At 35.6% G+C, this 22636-nt stretch overlaps 1 protein-coding gene across 3 annotated transcripts in view; it reads left to right on the forward strand.

Annotated features, from left to right (window-relative positions):
• The window catches only part of LOC107038124 (venom dipeptidyl peptidase 4), a 567343-nt gene that overhangs the window by 300074 nt on the left and 244633 nt on the right, over window positions 1-22636 (forward strand). For all 3 annotated transcript variants that reach the window (XM_029126098.1, XM_015257032.2, XM_015257031.2), the window contains one exon: window positions 9519-9738. In XM_029126098.1, the coding sequence (XP_028981931.1) occupies window positions 9519-9738 (220 nt within the window). The remainder of the gene's footprint in view (window positions 1-9518; window positions 9739-22636) is intronic.

Consider the following 22636-nt stretch of genomic DNA (forward strand, 5'->3'; position numbering starts at 1 on the left):
TAATCCTCGACTCGGGTAATAACTGATGAAGTTATTTTTCTGCCATCGAAAAAATCGCAATGGATGTGGAAATGTATAACGAATATATACTTCGCACTCCATTCAATTACAGGCCAACTGAAAATTTGAAAAATCTTAAATTCTGGGGTCGAAATACTCTAAGAATTCCGTAGGAAATGATTTGGATTTTTTTAACGATGTTTCCACGGGAAAAAATTGAAAATTTTTGTTGAAATTACGTTGTTATCAAATATTTGCATAATAAAAAAAGAGAAAAATTCCTCAGCTAATCCCAAAAAATATGGGTATTACCAGTTGGACGGTACAGGCACCGGCTACCCTACCTTACGTACAGTCAAGTTTATCGAGATTTCATCAATAATTTTTATCTAACTCCTCTCTCCGCATTGCCAACAAAATTTGTCGGCCGCATTTCACTCTCGGCCGCTAATAAATAAATACTCATTCATGTTTATCCAATAAATCACGCACGTCCCTTGATGGAAATTCCTATGCATTATTTATCAATCATTGTTAGCGCTCGTCTCGCAAATTCTCTATTTTCCAACCGTTATTAATGGCACAAATCGAACAAAATAATATTCACTGGTATTAACGTTCGTTGAGCACTCGATGCTATAATTCACGAGTTTGATGGGGCTTGAAGGAATTGCAACAAAAACCACAAACTCGCCAGCAAACATTGGCAATGGCGGTCCAAACACCGCCACTAATGAATTATAAACGAAGGTGAAGCATAGAGAGTGTTCAAAGTTTAAATAGCTCGATTCCCTCCAACATTCGATGGAAAAAGTTTTCTCTCGCTAAAGAGCGATCTCATGTTTTTTCATCTTTTGCACATACTTTTTGGCGCATCATTCGCCTGAACGGCCGTAAGTAGAATAACCCAGTGTGTAATCGGACGCACTTGACCGTTCACGAATGTATACCTGAAACTCGAGTGCGGGATCGGAGACCTACTCTCACACCAGGGGTGAGTTTGCACCCGCTCGGCCGTTTCTCATTTAACTTTGGAGCGTTGGTCGAAGGTGCATCAGAGAGTATGAGGGAGTGCAGGTAATGAACAATTTTGTTATTCTAGAGGAAAAAATTAGCATTCAGAAAGTTGCGAAAAATTAATATATCGCAACAACTGCGGTCTGAATTTCAGACTATTTTTTTAGGTACTTTTTACACACCTTCGAGACATACGAAAAAGTTTTGAGAAGTACGTTTTTTATGATTTGTACGATTTTTAAAAAATACCAGAAAAGAAATTAAATCAAAATACCTCGAAGTAAAATTAAATTGAATAGGCATTAAATTCTTTCATACGTACTGACAGATTAATTTTGTCTCATAGTGCCACTCGAGCTTCAAAATTAATCAGGTACTCCCCGCAGGCATTTCCCTCCTTCGCACTCGTGATTTTTTTATTTGAAAAAATTAACTCCTTCGTTTGTTTGCAACAAATCTATCGGAAAATACCTGATAATTTTGAAACTCTTGTCATATTAGGTACGAAAATTTGGATTGAATAACTTTGTAATATAGTACGGTATATAAATTTCCATGCATCACGAGGGATCACGCTCTAACGAAGTACTCTGAATTACGGACTTCATGAAGTTGGTAATGAAAAAATAACGCGCACCTTTAGTATGTCTCCTTCGTCAACGGTTGATTATTTCTAGCGTGAAGTGATAAAAATAATGGAATGTAGGGCACGGGGATAAATTCATCTAAATGAAAATGTGTTTGGGAAGGTGATTTATTATGAAAATGTATCACATTTTTCTATTAGTGAAGAGTTGTGATCCGCTATTGCTCATCAAGTGTATATCCCCGCGACTCGGCATAGATTATAATTTGTTGGATCATCTTTTCGGTGGTGTCGAAATATTTTATAATTACCACAGCAACGCTACACATTTTGAGATGAAGTTTCACAGCATCGAAATATATTCTCAATGTGAGTTTGTCAAATATATCCTCAATGTGATTTTTTGTTCCCAAATGAAAGCATTAGAATCGTTCGAATTTACGGTTTACGTTATTAATTTACGTTTCGGTTCCTCGCTAAATTCATTTATATTAGGGGAGGGTAGGGCAAAACGGACCCCTAGGGCAAAACGGACTACTAACAGAAAATCGGTAATTTTTGTTTTTGTTTTCTTTTCTTCAAATCAGGAACACTGAATATGTTGAATTAAAAGTGAGTTTCTTGGATTGCAACCGTCACAGGGGTTTTATAGACAACAAGTGTCGTTGAACCACAATTTGATCAGATTTGCCAATCACTCAAACCACAAATGACTTCGAATTTGCTCCATTCGGAAGCAAAAACAAAAATTATCAATTTTCTGTTAGTGGTCCGTTTAACCCTGTGGTCCCTACCCTTCCCTATTTTATTTTATTCCAATTTTCGTCGTCAAAATTAAATTAATTTTAAAAACTAGACACTTTTTCCTTCAAGTATTAGAGGAATATCAATATTTCAGGGAGAAGAAATTCACAAAAATGCAAAAATAGTGATTTTTATGATAATTTTCGTAAATTTTCGAACTTTTCGTAAATTACTCTGAAATTGAATTTTCTGATGGTTTTTTCAAAAATGTTTCAAATTTTTTCCATAATATAGTTAGCCTCATTCTGCTGTTCGATTTATAAAAGAAGGTTGTTAAAGAGAAGATTTTTTAAAAAAAAGTTTGTTCACTTGCCATCCTTTGGAAAATTTACTTCCACTGATTATTTGAATATAAAAAAAATAAAAATTTATTCAATTATCATTAAAACGACCTACTTACGTGTAACTAAAAATGCAGCAGATTTTCGTACTCAAGATTTATGTTTCGATTGAAAATTCAAGGAAGAAAAGAAATTCTCGTCTCTGTGCCCCTCTAAAATTGGGGATTTCATAGAATTTTTAGGGAAATCGGAACTGTCATGATTTCCCTCCCTAAATCAAAGTGGCACCCTCCCGAAAATTATAAGTCAACTGTGTGATAATAAAAAAAGAAGAAATAAACAAAAATATCATATTGGAATAAAATTATAATTGAATGTCCCTCGTAATGTCAGTTGATCACGAATGAGGTCAATTCCCCAGATTTTAATCAATAATAAAAATCCCACCGGCCAAATATATTCCATTACTCGCTCTGAAAATACATCAAGCCATATAAACGCCGTTCCCTTAATTAAAAATGTCAAATAAAATGGAAACCGGAGTAGCCTGCAAAGCAAAACGAATAAAAAATTCAGCTCACTCTTTCCAATAAAATAAATTTCGCGATTGCTTCAATTCATTATCATGGTCCATAACAATTCTATTCGTTCCACATTGATCACCATGTTCAATGGGATAAGACGATTCCACTCGATCGACTTCCATCCAACCAACAAAACCATAAAATCTCGCTGGAAATTCTAGTGTCTGGAATTAAGACACTTTTGTCCCCTTTTTTAAGACGTATGTGTCTCCAAATCCAAGTCTTTTGTGGCGTCTCGAATTGAGACATTAAAGTAGTATGAATGGACCACTTGAGTCGTTGAGTGCACGGAGAGAAATTTTTTATAACAATTATCCTACTCTTCTATAAAAATGTATCATGAGTCATCGTTTCCTCATTTCAATCTCGAAATTTAGTAAAAATTAATATATGGTCATCAAATTTTACTCTACGTTAGAGAAATTTTATCCTGATAAAAATAAAAATTACCGTGTCGGTAGAGTAAAAATTACTGCACCGATAGGGTAAAATTTACCAACTGTTCTAGAATTTTCGTTGTTATCTACATAAAAATTATTGGACTGGAAGGGTAAAATTTATTAATTTATTAATTTGATCATCATATATTAATTTTTACTGAATTTCGGGATAAAAATGAGGAAATGATGACTCCTGATGCACTCTTATAGAACGGTAGGATAATTTTTATCAAAAATTTCTCTCCGTGTATGAAAAGCATGGGAACAATCGTAAGAAAAACCAGTTCTCCAGGGATATACCTCAACTAAAGACGTCGTGGAGACACAATTTTTTACACTCAAAAAAAAAAATCGCCAAAATGAGGGAAGCAAATCATCCAGTGGGAGAGTGAAATTGAAAATAAACTTCCATCCTGAATTCCTTGGAGTACCAGTGCGGCCGATTTAATTTGGGAAACTAGAAAGACGCCACGTCCCCCGTATTTTCCGACTTTATAACGGCCAAGGGGAATTAATAATCCAGGGCTCGGCGTCGAGTCCCACGAGAAGAGCGAAAAAAAAACATATAGGGATGATGCCTGGGTGCCGAGCGGGGTGGGTAGGGGGGAGGAGGGGAAGTGCCTCTGCAGTTCCGCACGAGCGCTGGGCCATGAAGAAGCAAAACTCTGGGACCAGAGAGTGCAAGAGGGAATCGCCAACGAGGGAATCAACTTACCCTCTCTCTCTCCAACCCAAGCGATTTATTGAAGCAGCCCTACTACTTTCTTTCCTCTCCCTCCCCCCCTTCCCTCCCTGACAATTTCTCTTTCTCACATATCCGGTCGCCGATTCCTCCTGGAATGTACGACGAAAACGTTAGTCGTAAAGTTTAAGGTCGATACAAAAGGTCAGTTTGTACATAGGACAAGTCGTCCGTTGGGGATTGGAGGAGGTTTACGATACCTGAATGTCAAACTCGAATGCCTCATTGTTCAGGGGGTTTCCGATTAGCGATTCTCCACACCGACGCCGGCACAAAAAGAGGACAATTAGGGTATTTGAAATAAGAGGGAGCGACAGAGAGGGCGGGCTGTTTTCTTCGCATGGTGAGTAAATTCTTGCGGTGGGACGCGGAGGTGGACGATTTAATCAGCGAACGGGAAAATCGAATGCGGGGGGGGAGGGGCCAGGCGATCCTTGGGGAGTGGAAATTATTGAGTAATTCGGGGAATGATAGAAGTCAATTTGAGAATTGGAGGTATTGCTGGGGGTGTATTATGTTGAGGTCGAATTGCGGGGAGCGAGGGGATGGATGATTTATGGTGGGGGGAGACGTGATTATATATCCGGATGGATTTAAAAATGAACGCAGAAGAGAATTTTGAGGAGTTTTGGAGGGAATTTCTGCTGTAATTCTTGGAAATTTTTAAGGAATCAGCGGAAATTGGGTATTTCAGTTCAATTATTGCATGAAAATTGCGCAAATTTGTTGAAATATAAGTGAATTTTTTTACTATGTCTCAGGTGATGCCGCAGTTGTGCCCAAATATTCAAACAAAATTGATTAAAATTCTTAATTTATTATTGTTTAATTTCTTATTGTTGATTTCTTACTTAATAATCATTTTTGGATTACAAATTCAATTGAGTAGCTTTTGTGAGAAATTTACGCTTTCCTGCATGCTGATCAAAAATTGGGAATTGCATTGTATTTTCAGCAGAATCAGAAATTTCCGGTACACTTTTTGGAAATTTTGATTGGATTCAATTACCATTGAAATTTCAAGGAATTTCGTCATTGAAAATTCAGGATTTCGCGGAAAAATGAAAGAGAACTGTAAATTTCAGTTCCATTTTTCCCTGAAAATGAATAGAAAACCAGAAAATTCTGATAAATATATTCTTGAATTTTCAGGACAGTGACACTGACTGCGACTTAGAGGGTAAAAAAGTCATGAAATTTCAGATTTCACTGAAAATTCAATGTTTCGGCTCTAAATGTTCATATTAGATTGGAAATTCAAATAAATTAAGGAATTATCGTTGTTATGCTGCTTAAAATTCTGGAATTTTATAGAATTTTCAGTCAATCCTGAAATTTCATGATTTTTTTCCCCTATATCGCAGTCAGTGTCAGTGTCCTAAAAATTAGTAGTCAACTCTCCAGGAAATTAATTGTTTTTCCAACAGTATAATAGAAAGTTCAACAGAAATCTACGATCTCCTCAGGGGAACATATAATTTTTCGGCTAGAACTAATAGGTTCTCCCAGTGAAGTTTTTCCTTGAAAAATTTCGGAAACTACAAAATTTAGAGAAAACAATCAAAATACCTTTTCATAAAAAACATTCAACGAAAAATCCTATTGCTATCAAGCATTTCAGTCATTCCCTTCCTTCTCTTTGAGTTGTCATTTATGGGATATTTCACTCAATTAAAATATGAAATTTCCCCTGAGTGTTTAGCATACCACAGAAAAGCAAATAAACAAACCCATGAAACTTGAAATTTCATTATCTTTTTCCCCTAAATCGCTTTCAGTGTCACTGTCCTGAAAATTAGTAGTCAACTGTCCATGAGATTTCATTTTTTTCTAACAATGTGCTGCACAAGAGTTTTCTAGTGCTACACAATAATTTTTGCCAAGTGTGCAAGTTGTAACTCGTTTATGGTGCTAGCACCAAATTTAGCAAATTTTTCTAGAAAATTTTTCTCAGTGCATTGCATTGCGATCGTCTAACATCCGAGTAAAAGAAATATTTCGTGGAATTCCAGTTTTTTCCGAAACGTGATGTGAATTGTTTCAATTTCATTGTTTCTCCGTGCGGAAATCCGAACGCAAATGTTGACTCATCTTCTTCAACTCCTCCCGCACCATCCAGACAATACATTCAAAATACTTCAGCTGTAGACTGATTACTCCTCAACCAGATAAAAAATTCACGTCGAAGCGATAAACGAGGTGCTTTATGACGGAATTGGAAAGAATGATCAACCGATAAAACCGAGTTATACGAGAAGATATAAAATCTAGAGTGAGTATAGAATTCGCGTGCAGTGCGATACTTACACGTGAAAAAACGATATCTCCCGCCTGGATCTCTCTCACACGGGTCTCCCCTGATTCCCGGAGGATCGTTTCCGTTATTGGTAAAAATGAAATTACCTCGGTGGTTCTCGATACTCTCACGTGGCTTTTAGCAAACCCTCCGCCAATAAAAGTCCCGCTCAACCGTTGGATCCAATTTAATTTCGATAGGGATAATTTATAAATATATTTAAGAACCACAGAGGCTGTTTTTTGCGTTTTATCGCTTGCCTCTAATATTATAGGATTTTTTATGGTACCTTAGACAAAGAGGAATTAAAAGCTTATACACGGAGAGAAAAAATTAGTTCTGCTGAAAAGTGTTGAATCAATTTAGTTGTAAATAATGAAGGAAGTGTCCACCAAGACATGATCATTTTCTGGGGTAAAAATTGTTCTCGCAAGAAATTAATGTCGTTTTATCTTTATATGACGTGTTTATAATGCATTCGGATTTTCCTGGGTTAAAAAATTATTGTTTTTGCCTCAGAACATGGAAAATGATTAGGGGATTAGTAGAGTAAAACGGACCGTAGGACAAAACTGACCTCTCGGGCAAAACGGACCACTAACAGAAAATTGATAATTTTTGTTTTTTCTTTCGAATGGAGAAAATTCGAAGTCATTTGTGGTTTGAGCCGATTAGAAAATCTGATCAAATTGCGGTTCAACGACACTAGTTCCGTATAAAACCCCTGTGACGGTTACGATCCAAGAAACTCACTTTTAATTCAACACATTCAGTGTTCCTGATTTGAAAGAAAGAAAAAAAAAACAAAAATTACCATTTTCTGTCGGTGGTCCGTTTTGTCCTCCCGGTCTATTTTACCCTATCCTCCCCTATTTTCTTAAGGGAAGACTGCTATGAGTTTTTAAAGTCGCAGGCTGTTGGAATGAGATTTCTCATACATTAAAGATCGATTATATATGTCTAGAAACGAATAATTAGGGCGGAAAAACGAATTGTTAAAATGTTAAAAATAGTCCATGGCCTCCAATATTTGAGCTACAGAAGTTTTTTTTTTTATTTTTGGCAAATATGTGCAGTGTGTAATAAATTTTCTTTCTAATTTTTAAATGTTGGGTTTTCTTACCTCTTTCACTCCGTTCAAAATTCAGACGTTATAAAAAAATGACCGACCGTAACATTGAAATAAAATTAAGCATAATTACCGTGAATTATGTGACACTCAATAATATTATTCTCATTTGTGAGAATCAAAATATCGGACAGATAGATTCCTTTTTACGTTTCTGTTGATAATTTAAATTTAAATTACCACAAGTGACTATTACTAATTGGTTTCTTGAAATTCAATTCCTACATAGGTAATTTCGTTATTATTTTAATAAAAATTTGCACCATTTATGTAAAATGGCGCGAAGAATTCTTCTGAAAGAATGAGTGTAGGAGTCGAATTTTAAAAGACTAATTCGTAATTGTTACTGTTCACATTTTTTCAAAAATTGAAAAAAAAACCTCTGTAGCTCAAAAATTGGAGGCCCTGGACTATTTTTAACATTTTAATTTTAACATTTGTAGTAAATTTCATGAGAGTGACATTGAATGGGATTTAGGGAAAAATGGTTATGAAATTTCAAGTTTTAAGTAGAATTCACGGAAATTCATGAATTTTTAGGGGGAGTGAGATGGAAATTTCACAATTTGATTGAGTTTTCAGGAGAACATGAATATTCAAAATCAAAATGACATAATTTTTCCTTGAATTTTCTTGATTTTATGAATTTTCACAGAACAATTGAACTGATAAATCAATTATTTTATTGATTTCCTGATCGTTTGAACAGAGAATCAATGGAGTATTTCATTTTTCAATGACAAGATTTTCTGAAATTTCACTAGAACTTGAACATGATAAAAATTTCCGGAATTTGGCACGGCAAATTCAGACGCAACTTTTTAACAATGCAAACGAACAATAACCAATTATTTTTTTGCACTAATTATTCGTTTTTAGACATATGTAATCGATCTTCAACGCATGGGAAATCTCACTCCAATATACCACAACTTTTAAAACTCATAGTAGTCTCCCTTTAAAAATGTTGTCATCTTTTCTCAAACAGTTCGGAACGAGAACAGTCACAATAATCCGTATTTATATACATTTCCTTCCATCATGTAAACTGAAACAAAGCAGTCGCCCGAAAAATTGACTTGACATTCTTCTCATCTTCCCATGAAGATTCTCATCAGCATTGGATGCAAAAATACATAAAACGTTTGGGAAAAAACTGCTCCTGGATATGCATAATAGACAGGGATAGCGGTAAATCTACGGGCATATATTTGAATAAATTTAACCAGGTATATAATTTAAAACCTGATTCTGCTTGAGATGAGAGTTAATCGATTACGAAGGGATTTGGCTTGCCAGCGGCAGAGCGCCGTTTTTTCTCACATCATATCGTAGTTGAAATTCCCATTCCATCTCGTCGTTCAATTTGCCTTCAAAGAAAATCATCTCTCGGGTAAATATTGACGAGCACATAAAATTTTCGTGCTTCCGGTATGGATGAATGCCCTACCTCTACCACAAGCGTTTATTCTCACTCCCTTCGGTACACAATGGAGAAAATTCCGTGACTGAGAGAGGAAAAATTGTATCGTATTTATCCTCAAAGTCCATCAATTTCCCCAATCTTCTTCAAAGGGAAGAAGCAACTGGAAATTCAACTTGAATGAAGCATCATTTTTTTCTTGTTTCTCTGTTGCAGGAATTGATGACGAAAAACAACCGTAGAAATTGGCGTCGACTGCTGGTTGGCGGACTGATAGCAATCGTAGTGCTTGCACTGCTGATCACAGCGATAATTCTACTCACCGCCAGTCCAAATTCACCAAGCTCACGGACAACTACCACATCCAGCATTACTCTGGATGACTGGCTGTGGGGCTCGTTGTCCACTAAACCCTTTAACGGCACCTGGATTAATGGTTAGTGATGTCATTATGGAATTTTTCACTCCTTTTCCAATCAGTTTGTATACTTCACTGTTAACAATTTTGTGCTGAAATTTCCGGTAAGTTCTTGGACATTTCACGGAATTTTGTAATTGGAAATTCTTAATTTCATGGAAAAATCTTTGAGATCTGTACATTTCAATATAGTTATTCCAAGAAAAGTAATAAAAAATCAGGAAAATTCTGAGAAATATCTTCTTGAATTCCAGATTCCTCTGAATTTTCAGAGAATTCCTTCAAAAAGTTCCGTTAAGTTCTAAGAATTTTAGAGGAATTTCGTGAAAATTCGAGGGAGTTTGGTAGTGAATATTCATTTTCACTTGAAAATGCATGTAAGTTGTGGAATTTCCGTCTTCTAGCCGGTAAAAAATTGAGACTTCACTTGAATTTTCGTAGAAACTTGAAATTCCATTCACTTTTTCCTCTTAAACCAAATTCAAGTCTTTGACTGGAAAATTCAGCCAAATTTTGAGATATAGAAAACCCTGCTCACCTTAGATTTTTGATTTTATAAACTGATTCAATGCATTTTTAGGAGTTATTAATGGGAAAAATCAAATTAAAGGTCGTTCACGACAATTATCCGTAATCTGTAAGCTAGGTCACACAATGCAGTACCGAAGTGGTAAAACGGTATAAGTCAATTTTTACTATTGGCCAGTTTTCAATGAATATCTCGGAATCTAAGGGAATTAGCAAAATTTTTATTATAACCTTTTTTATAGACCCCATTGAGATCTACAACAAATGTAATTACGAAAATTTTGCTATCTCCCTTAGATTCGGAAATGTTCCTCAAAAACTCAACTGGGAGATGAGTCGACTTGAACCATTTTACCACTTCGCTGCTGAATTTAAATTCCTACCTCTCTGGGTCATCTACCTTTTCAGGTAGCTGATCATATAGATGCACGGGATGGTTTCCAATACTTCGCCTTAGCTTCTAAAGGCAATAAAGGCATTAATTCAGTAGCGAAGTGGTAAAACGGTACAAGTCAATTTTGACTATTGGCAAATTTTCAATGAATATCTCGGAATCTAAGGAAGATAGCAAAATTTTTGTTATAACCTTTTTTGTAGGGCCGATTGAGGGCTACAACTAATGTAATTACGAAAATTTCGCTATCTTCGGTAGATTCGGAAATATTTCTCAAAAACTCAATTGGGAGATAAGTCGACTTAAACCGTTTTACCACTTCGCTACTGAATTCAATTTAGAATTCTCAGATAAAGGTATACATTTGGAAAAAAAAGTTTTTTACTGAGTAGTGAGCTAATATCAAAGCTCACTGACTTTTAAGATAAGCCAGGATTCACGACGGAGACATTACTAGTGTAGAATTCCACAAAATTCGTGAGACTCTACGTAATGGTTGTAAATTCTAGACTTTAAATTGGGAAAAAAAATAATTTAAAAATTTGAAAATTGTTGAAATTATGAGTAAATATAACTATAGTATTACCCAACTTTTTTTAACAGTGCTCAAAGTTTCTGAGAATAGATGATGTTCGAAAAAGATTGAATCATTTTCCGAGAATCGTTAAAAAATGTTCCCTTTCTTTCATATTTATTATTTCCTAAGAGTGTTCATGTTTTTCTATTGCGAAAACTGTCTTTCGTTACAATCGATTTATTCTTCACACGTGTCACACTGATCATGAAATCACTAAAAACGGGAATTTATATAGCGTTCCACATCACGAGGTCTAGGACTCTAGCATCAAGTAGTACAAAATATTTATGGTCAGGCGTGTGATCTAGCCATCTTACTAATGTCAACAGTCAGGTGGACAGTATAAACTGCGTATCACGATGTTGCATTTCACCCGAAATCATAATACCTTGTTTTAAGATTTCAAAGGTTTTAAAATAACATTTTCAAAAGTCTTGATTTCAAGCTTGAAATCCTCAAGTTGAGAGTTTCGAATGTCTCAATTTGAAACTTGGGGATCTCAATTTAAGCCTCCTGAAAATCTTTATTTTTGAGACTTTAGAAGGTCTTAATTTGAGACTGTCAATGCCTGAAGTGGAGATTTTAGAAGGTCTTAATTTGGGACTATCAGTCTCTGAAGTGGAGACTTTAGAAGGTCTTAATTTGCGACTTTCAGTGTCTCAAGTTGAGACTTGCATAGATTCTAGGTGACACCTTTGAATGTCTCAAGTTAAAACATTCGGAAGTCAACTTGAAATTTTTCTTCAAGGATATCCAAGTGCGTTGCCTATTTTTTCTCCAGTGAAATGCTTTTTGACTTTTGTAGCAGAACATCACAGCCTTCATTTGAGTCTCATTTGACGCCAAGTTTCCGGACATTTAAAAATGATTTTATCATTCAAACATTACACTCCTGAATTTGATTCTCGATATTGAACCGTTAGAAAACATTTTTAAAATGTAAAAAAAATAGAAAATTTACTTTTGGCAAAAGATTGATAAAATAATCCCAAAACTGCAATTTTTGAAAATTTCGAGCATTTTCTAAAAGGCACAATTCATAAACAATCAATTGTTCGCCATAAGAATCATCTGTTCGACATCGTAACAAAGTTATTCATATTCAAAATTTTCCCAAAAATCGATTCCATGATTCATTCACGAAGATAAATAACAAACTCCATAAACGAATTGTCAGATAGGATTAAATCCTCTCCATTTCGATAAATAACTCGTAACGCAATTACAAGAGAACCCCTAATAAAATCGAATGAGGCTCTCCCTGAATTTCATTGAAAATAACCTTGCGAATTAGAGCCCGAGCCCTTCCATTAAACAAATCCGTGAGAAACCGGTAGTGTAGTGTCGTGCGGTTTGTCGGTAGCGGTTTATAGCCTAATCCGCACTCAACGGAGTTCTCCAGTGATGCGAGCCTCACCGCCGAGAGGTGGCAAGAGCGGTATCAAACGCACCAGTCGTTTACAGTCACGACACATATGGGGCTCCTCCCAACAATTCCTAAACTCAATAATTGTAGACGAAATTGCATCTTCGGGTGCAACATACGCTGTTCAATCAAGTAGATTTGCACCATGAACCGGGTAATTCAAACTTTATTTCTCCGCGTGTCTTTATTGCTCCCTTCGGAGTGAAATAATTAAATAGCGATTAAGGAAGAATAACAGAATCGAGTTGGAGTCGATTTGAAGTTAAAGACAAAATTACTGAAGGAATAGTTGATACAGTCTTGACAATTAGGGGGAGGGGGAGTTGGTAGAAGTGTAGCGTCAGCTTTTGCAGTTGGAGTGGTAGAAAACCAAGTGGAGATGGGGATAATGGCGTTGATAAAATTCCTCTTTGGCATGGACAAAACTTTCTTGAGATTAAAATCTTTTCTTAAGTATTTTTCACACCCAACTGCTTTCATTATTCACTCCCTTTTGTTTTCTTCTTGTTTCTCCCTTTCATTTGACTTTTTTTCCCCGAGTAATACTTAAATCCCTGAAGAATATCCTTTATTTCATCCCTTGGGCGTCTCTTTCTCTCCCTTAATCACTACAAATTTATATCGTGATTAAGGGAGACAGAGATGAGGGGAAATTAATGAGATTTTAGTTGAAAAATTTCGCCCTGTCGAATAGTTGAGAGATAAAAAAAACTCGCTGGAGCTGCGGAGGTATCGACAGGGGATATACGAGGAAAAATCACTGGGAGTTTCCGATTGTACGAGGGTGTTGGACCGTCACAAGTTAACGACCGAATTCCGTACGTTCCGCACTCCCCAAGTTTTTGGGATAACGATCGAGTATAAAATACCGTTCCCCCAATTTTGCGAAAACAGCCCAGGGAGAGAGGCTTTATACCAGATTCTGCGGGCATTGGGAAAACGTAGTGACTCCCCGGGGATGAACCAGCCTCTCGTACAAACTCATGCATTCACTGTGGGTAAGATATACCTGCCCACGATTCAGCCAGACGCTTGTTTCCGGGTGGATGTGAAAGAGGAACAAAAGGAGAAAAAAGAAGGCTGATGTAACGATTTTTCTCTTTACTTCCGACTGGTGTCGAGATCATTTTTATTTCTCCGTAATGTGTCTCTCTGGGGATATATTACACTTTTTCATTATATGTCGTATTTGGGATTGAGGACATTCTTGGGTTTCAATTGGTGATTAGTCGAGTTTTTAAATTTGTTTACTGTGGGTTCAAGACGGAAGAAAATATACGTGAATTGAGTATAAAATATATTTGAATCAGGTACACTGTTGGAAATTTTTTGAAATTTCATGGAAGATATTATAGTAAATCTCATGAGAGTGATATTGAATCGGATGTAGGGGAAAACGGTTATGAAATTTCTAGTTTTAGGCAGAATTTAAGGAAATTCATGAGTTTTAAGTGGAAATGAGATGGAAATTTCACAACTTGATTGAATTTTTAATTTTTCGCTGAATTTTCCTGATTTTGCTGAATTCTCATAGAAAAATTGAACTGAGAAATCAAGTATTTTATTGATTTTTAGATCATTTAAACAAAAAATCAATGGAATATGTGATTTTTTAATGACAAGATTTCCTGGAATTTCACTGAACTTGAACCCGATAAAAATTTCCGGAATTTAGTACGGCAAATTCAGATGACAATTTTTAACAGTATAATTCAGTAGCAAAGTGGTAAAATGGTTTAAGTCGACTCATCTCCCAGTTGAGTTTTCGAGGAATGTTTCTAAATCTAAGGGAGATAGCGAAATTTTCGTAATTACATTTATTGTAGGATTCAATCAGCTCTATAAAAAAGGTTATAACAAAAATTTTGCCATCTCCCTTAGATTCCGACATATTTATTAAAAACTGGCCAATAGTCAAAACTGACTTAATCCGTTTTACCACTTCGCGACTGAATTGAAAATCCTGCATAGTTGGGTACTGATTCTTCACGTTTTGGAATTCCCTTGAATTTTCGTATGTAATACTACAAGACAGGGAAATTATCAAAAGCTAGGGGGAAATAACCGCTGTAATTTTAATTGAGAAGTACTTCATGTTATTGAATACTGAACTCTGACTGGCCCATGGAAGACCGGATCCGATTACCAAAAATAATCAGTTGAATACCGTGTTGACTATATAAAATAACCGGCGAATAGTGGAATTCTATCTGAAATTTGAATGGGAAGAATTCTCAGTGAAATTCGGAATTCCATGATTTTTAATGACTCATTTTTCATGACTCCATCAGGATTTTCAAATTCAATAACTTCATTCTGAAAAATAAAAACTTTCCTTTGCATGAAAAAAATCAATAATTTTCGTTCAAATTTCCAGCACATTGATGGTTCAATTACTGATGTGATGACATTCACTGTTCCCAGTTTACTCCCTCCTCCGTCCCGAAACAATTTATTCCCAATTCATCCCGAGTGATGAAAAATTATGCAGTTGGATCATTGAAATTCAAGGGAGGATTTTTATCCGATGAATTTTAAACGATTCTTTTTTCCACTGGCAATCGAGCAGCTGCAACCCGATAGCGTTTTCCCGGTGTTAACCTCATAACGTCAATACCATCGACTCGCGCTTGTGTGAATCGGAAAAATATAAATATTGAAAAGTGCAAAAAATGATATATCGAATGAACCGACATACGCAGGAACACACCCATGATTTATTGCATTCGCTGGCAACCATTTTTCCCCTGGAATCTTCCATTATCATCTGATGCAACACTTCTGCAATTATTTTATTTCTTCCGTTGGATATTTCCAACCTTTTTTCCACCTCGTTTGTCCTCATTTCATTCCCTGGAGACGCGTGAAATATTGTTTGAAACAGTGTTAGAAAAATGTAATTCATGACTGGAACAGCAGAAACAAGGACAATTGAATAAACTGGTGATGGGAGAAAATGTTTACTTCCATTGCGCGGATTCCAACCTTCTTGGTACCAGGAAACAATGGATTACGTGCCGAGGGAAAAAATAATGTCGATAGCAATGAAATCAAGTGAACTGGATGCCCAATTCAACCTACTCGATACTCGATCGCTTTTCTTTTTTTTGCTCTTCGTCCCACTCTTTTATATCGTTTCCCAATGTTGTCCTTATAGTCCTGTAATCTGATTTCGATTTTCTCATCTGGGTGGGGGAAGGGTGATAAAGTAAATAGCACTGATTCGAAAACAATGATAATGCACAAGTAATATTTTTAAATCGATTGTTTAATTTTTTTGGCTGAGATTTGTGTAATACTTCTGGGAAATTTTTATTAAGTGACAGTTTCACTGAAATTTTAAGGAATTTCGTCATTAGAATTTTAGAATTTGACGAGAATATTAATAACCATTGTGAATTTCAGTTCAATTATTCCAAGAAAATTGATACAAATCAGGTAAATATATTCATCAGTTTCCAATTGAACATTAAGGGTAATTTGAACACTAAGGGTAACAGTAATTTGAAAGTAACGATAATGCAAGAGAAATTTTTGAAAAATAGATTTTCCAATTTTTTTGGCAAAAATTTATGTTATTGTTCTTAGAAGTTTTCATCGAGTAACGGTTTCACTGAAATTCAAAGGAAAATTCAAGGAATTTGGGGAATTAGCGTCTTGTCGTTGCTTAGGAATTTGAAACTCCATTGAATTTCCAGTGAAATTGAAAAGTTCATAGTTTTTTTTTTCCTTCAAACCGAATTCCGTTATGATTCACTGAAATTTCAGAGAAATTTTTCGTTGAAAATTCAAAATTTTATTAAAAAGTCAATGAAAACTATGAATTTCAGTTTAATTCCAAAAAATCTAGGTAAATATATTCTTTTCGATTAAGTGAACATTCAGTATAATTGAAATTTTTATCTAACAGTGTACATTTTTGACTCATTCCCGCACTATTGAAAATTGTTAACTGAAATTTCTAGTACACTTTTTAAAAATTTATATCAACTGACAGTTTCATTCAAATTTCAAGAAATTTCTTTATTGAAAAGTCACATTTTTATTTTAATAAATCAATGAAAAGCGTGAATTTCCGTTCAATTATTCCCTGAAAATGAATAGAAATGAAAATTTCGGTAAACATATTGATGCATTTTCGATTAACTGAAAGTTCTGCGGAATTTGGTACTAAATTTTCATGTTTTTATTGGAAATTCAGGCAAATTGGAGACTTCTAGTTGTCTTACTGTTTAAAACTTTGTAAAAAATTGGGTGGTGCCAGATGGTATGACCGTTGTGGTCTTTTACCTACCCGTCCCAGTACCTACGCGGTACCCCAGCCTAATTCCCTACCCGCACTTGCCTCTAAGCTAACTTATATCTAACTCCACATAAGTAACTCCACATGCACTGGGTTCGTTTTCCGGCGATGAAAAAATCTTTCATCACCGGGACTCGAACCTGCGCTACTGGGACGCTTTGGTTTATAGGGCCAGCACGCTGACGACGAGCCCAAAGACGTCCTCTTGTTGAAAACTTTGTAATTTCATTCAATTTTGCGTGAAATTAGAAATTTTATAATTTCTGTTTCTTTTGCTTTATTGAATTCGATGTTGCTCACCTAAGAATCTCATCCAAATTGTCTATTTCTTTCTTGTTCGAAATGTATAGCTACTGACAGTTTCACTGAAAATCCAAGGAACTTCGTTATTAAAAATTAATAATTTGATTTGGAAAAAATCCATGAAAACTATAAATTTCAGTTTAATTATAGCATAAACATGAATAGAAGATCTCATTTTTGTTCTCCCTCATAAAACGAATTCAATTTTGCCCTCCTCAAAATTACAACTAAACTATCCATGAAATTTCAATTTTCTTCCAACACTACATGATATAATTCTCAACTCAGTAAGATTTTTATTTTTACTTGCAGAAATAAATAGTTCCATAGAAAGGAAAAAAACCCATTACAAAACATAAACATATCAATCATTATTCTACCCTGAACATACCCCGAATAAATAGAAGAAGAGAAAATGCAAGCGCTGCAAAAAAACCCTCGAGGATTTAGCAAATATTGGAAGTATTGACGATCGTTACACAGCAATAGCACAATCCACTCTGGTGTATGCAATTATCTTCTCGAACGCCACGTCCGTACATACAACAGGAACTATCACTCACGACGATTTCAATTGCTCGAAGTTCTTCATTTTTCCCTTTCACAGCATCAGCGGTGAAGTGGAACGACAGCGGCAAGCTGGATTTTTTTTCCGAAAATGGGTTTTTGACGTATGTCAAGTTGTAAGTAGCGTGAGAGATGTCTGTAACAGACGATATGAGTGGGAAATCGTATTTAATTTCGTGCCGCACAATGGAAATAGGTTGCGACTCGTTCTGATGATGGAGGGCTGTTGCCTTTATTGAAATACTCGTGTAATGGACTTGCTAGTGAGGTACTTGAGGCGGAAAAACTACACGGAAAAAATTATTATATGAAATTCACCAACTTGTTGTTGAAAAAATTAAATACCAACCAGTTATTGAATTTCAGCGACTAGTTGAACAATTGAAATTGAAACTGAAATTGAACAATTAGTTGTAAATAATTTTTTTCCGCCAATGATGCGAACAACATGGAACACAAAAAAATCTCAACGTTTTTAAAAATTTAAAGTAGTTCTACCCTTAGGAGGTTATATTTCAATTCAAAGATTTTTAAAAACTACAACAAATCGCCAAAAACTCTGTGTAATTCGGAATCGTAATTTTTGTCCACATTTAATTGTCGTTCAAGTTATTATAAATGAAAATGTTGAAAATTCATTATTTAACGCAGGGTCTTATGTGAAAAACGCTAAATTTGACACAGCTCCGGTTAAAACAAAGATTAAAATCCAATTTTTTTTCCTAAAAACGAGAAAAAAATTATAAAAAATATTGGCACCTGTTAGATAACGATTTATCGTTTAGTTTTTTTTTATTATTAACTATTTCCAACCAGAATCACGGGAGACTATGAACAGGAGTAGACGTGGCAACGACGGCTCGGTCAGCTGTCACTTGGCGGGACCTCTCCTCACCTCTCTCGCCGTCATGTTATTCTACAGTGTTGCCACTAATTTTTCCAAGCTAGTCAATTGAAAATCTATTTATTCATACTTTTATTGAAAGCAATTAGTAATGAAATAATTCTTATGCTTATGTCCTTTATAAATTATTTTAACAATTTAGACATTAAAAAAATCATTTTTAGAATCTTTTTTTTTTCAAAAGCACTCAACGCGTTCAGCCGGAGGGGTAGAGCTACTTTCAACGAAGGCATTTTCTCTCAATTCTAGGAAAGAAAGGTTCCGAGTTCAAATCCCGGCCGGGTAGAATGGTGCGATCTAACCATTTAAAATCTTGATCATTATCGCAGTATATTCTAACCGGGTCGAAGCGATGTAAAATAACGATTAAAAAAAAATTCTAGGAAAGCCGAAAAATAAAATATTCTAAATATGAAGATTTGATCATGAATCATCACTGTTAGAAATTTTTTGAAATTTCATGAAAGATATTACAGTAAATCTCATGAGAGAGACATTGAATCGAATTTACAGCAAAAATGGTTATGAAATTTCAAGTTTTAACGAGAATTCACGGATATTCATGAGTTTTCAGTGGAACATGAATATTCAGAAACAAAATGCCATGAATTTTCAATTTTTCCCTGAATTTTCCGGAATTTTCACAGAATAATTTGACTGAAAAATCAAATATTTTATTGATTTCTCGATCATTTGAACAGAAAATCAATGGAAGTTTCCTGTGATTTTCTAGGGAATTCCTTCTAAATTTCCTGGAATTTCAAGAAATTCAAAGGAATTCCCTGAAAATTCAAGGAAATTTGGCAGTGAATATTCGTGTTCACTTGAAAATTCATGCAGATCATGGAATATTTGTCTTGATGCCGCAAAAAATGGGCCTTTGCTTGAATTTTCAGAGAAAATTGAAATTCCATTCCACTTTTTCCGGAAAATTCAGCAAAATTTTTTCAACAGTGTAGCTGGCGTATTTTTTTATGGAATTCCGGATAAATTTTATAATTGCAGGATAAATTACTCTGGAGTTGAGTAAAATTCCACCAAAAATTCACCATTTGTCTCGCATTTTTTTCTCGATGTAGAGTCAAGAAGACCTAGAACTGAATTTCGCTCCACGATTACTTGATTTGCTTGATCATTTTCCCAACTCTTTCCTCCGTGCGGAGAAAATGAAACAATCTGATTTCAAGTTAGGTTCATCTTCGAAGCAGATTAATCTCAACCCAGAAGTGTCAGAAATGGACACGAAGTGCATTTCAGTTGACGTCAGAAATTATTAATTCGTAGTGACAGTGTCCACGCCCGAGTTGATCGCAAATCGATGGAATTACGGAATAAGCTAAGCGAGGTACAAGTTAACTTCCCACCACCGTTGGTTTTCATCCGCCTTTACCCGTCGTAGGATGTTGTCCCTCATCGTCGATTATCGGCGCGACACTCTGCGAAAAGTTAAACCGAGTTTGTCACCGTGTTAGCAATTGACAACCAGCCATGTCCGCAAGACTTAATAATGCGATAAACTTCTCGTCAAGTACTCAACAGAACCAGGTGCGCACCAAGGAATATTGGATTTACCTGTAGCTCAGTTGTGCGTCATGCTGACGCAGAAGTAATCCGCAATTCTCAATTTGCGAGGACTCGTCAGAAATGAAAAATGACGAATTTGAATCGAGTGAAATACTTCGTTTGAAATTCTTCCATTCATTGTCAATATCCACTGCTTTTTTTTCATTGACAATATGCACTGCACTGAGAAAAAATATAATTCTGCCAAGCACTCTGTTAAACATTTTCGTCTGAAATTTCCGGTACTTTTTGGAAATTTTTATCGAATTTAATTACCACTGAAATTTCAAGTAATTTCGTCATTGAAAATTCAAAATTTCGTGAAAAAATCGAAGAGAACTGTAAATTACAGTTTCAGTTACGCGCCGGATTCTGTTCCAACTGAGCTACCGGGGACTAAATTACAGTTTCATTTTTCCCTGAAAATAAATACATAATCAGAAAATTCCGGTCAATATATTCTGGAATTTTCAGGACAGTGACACTGAATGCGATTTAAGGGGGAAAAAAATCATGAAAATTTAATGTATTTTGGCACTGAATATTTATATTAGATTGGAAATTCAAATAAATTAAGGAACTCTCGTCTGTATGCTGCTTAAAATTCTGGAATTTTACTGAATTTCCAGTAAAACCTGAAATTTCATGATTTTTTCCCCCTAAATTGCATTCAGTGTCACTGTCCTGAAAATTAGTAGTCAACTGTCCATGAAATTTCATTTTTTTTCTAACAGTGTATATTTGTTTTAGACAAACAAATGTCCGTAATTTCACAGTTTAGAACAGACCACACTAAAGATTCAATCATTTTCAATCATCATATTTGTGAATTGAATTGCGTGACAAAAATTTGAAAAAAAAAGAATATTGATCGTCATTTAAATTACATTTCGCACAGAATTATTTTTTCCAACTTTGGTTGTTCATAAATGAATAATTAAATATGTAGTATAATCATCCCGAAATACGCCCTAAAAGAATAAATTCATCTCCCAGGAAAATTATTCCTAGGAAAAAGTAATTTTTTTCTCATTGTATTTCCAAACAAAACCCGTGTCGATTATAACCCATTAGGCTCAAATTAATGGCTCGAAAATACTCAATCTCAATCATTCAGTGGATCCCCCCAAACCGAGATAATCGAAGACTTCCACAAAGCTTCAATCCACGAGTGGGAGAGATCCCCAAAAGGGCCAAACAATCCCGAGGAGAAAAATGACGAAGTGAATTCGGCACCGTTAAATGATCAATTTGTAAGACGTGACAGAATCCCCAGAGATAAGAAAAGAAAACAGCAGAATCCCTCGTGGCAACGCCAGCGGTCATCAATTTATTTCCTTAGCTTCTGCTTTCTCTCACTGACGTATGAAGCTCACATTTACGTGGTTGATAGGCAACCCCGGGGAAAATGGTCAGACAATATTGCCACATCCCCCAAATCCCACAACGACAAAGACATCTTGATCTTGTTCATGAGAAACAAGTGAATGAGGGACAACGGGATAATTTGTCAGAACAATTCATCCGCTTTTCGCTGGAGTGTATTGTGTACCTCAATGCACTGCTGCCTTTCCGGAAGGATATAATATACCCGTGATACCCATGAGTATACGTGGCAGATTATGGAACGCACCGTGACAACGGGCGGGGGTGGGGGAGGGAAGGGGCCGGAGAGGGTAGTTTGATATCATGCAGAGGAACGGTGGTGAGGTTATAGCCTATTCTCCCCCTATCGCCTCGATAATATATAGCCTTAACGATCTTCCTTGGTAATCTTGCACGGTGACGAAACGAGCTCCCTTCTGTGGACAACGAGACTCTGCGGAATCTCGGAAACAATGGATTCTACAGCATAGATCTCACCTGCGGGAGGCCTTTATCAGTATTTGGAAGGAATCAGGTCGGGGTCTTGTACTGTTGAAAAATAGCTGAATTTCATTGATAGTTTGGTAGCAATTATCAGAAGTGTGACACGCAATTCGATTTAGGAGGAGAAAATCATGACATTTACAATTGTGTTGGAAATCAAAGAGAATTTAAGGGTGCCAAGTGAATTTGAAAAAAGATTCAAAAAAAATGTTTTCTTTCCCTCCATCATTGGAGAAATATGTATTCATCCATCCGATGAAATTTCAAACCCGCAACCGGAACTAGACATCGAGAAAATAAATGCGGAAAATCCTCTATTTCGCGTGACGAACCTCGAGAAAGCATGGGATCAAATGGGTACGGCGGGTTGAAATATCTCTCTCATTCACCCCGGTACCCCATTGTTTTTTGTTGCCATCACATTGAACACATCATTCCCCATATCTTCAAATTTTTTCAAATTTTTCTTGAGTTCCTAGGGG

This window comes from Diachasma alloeum, unplaced genomic scaffold (assembly GCF_001412515.2).
Source record: "Diachasma alloeum isolate Michigan unplaced genomic scaffold, Dall2.0 Dall_scaffold_00277, whole genome shotgun sequence".
NCBI lineage: Eukaryota > Metazoa > Arthropoda > Insecta > Hymenoptera > Braconidae > Diachasma > Diachasma alloeum.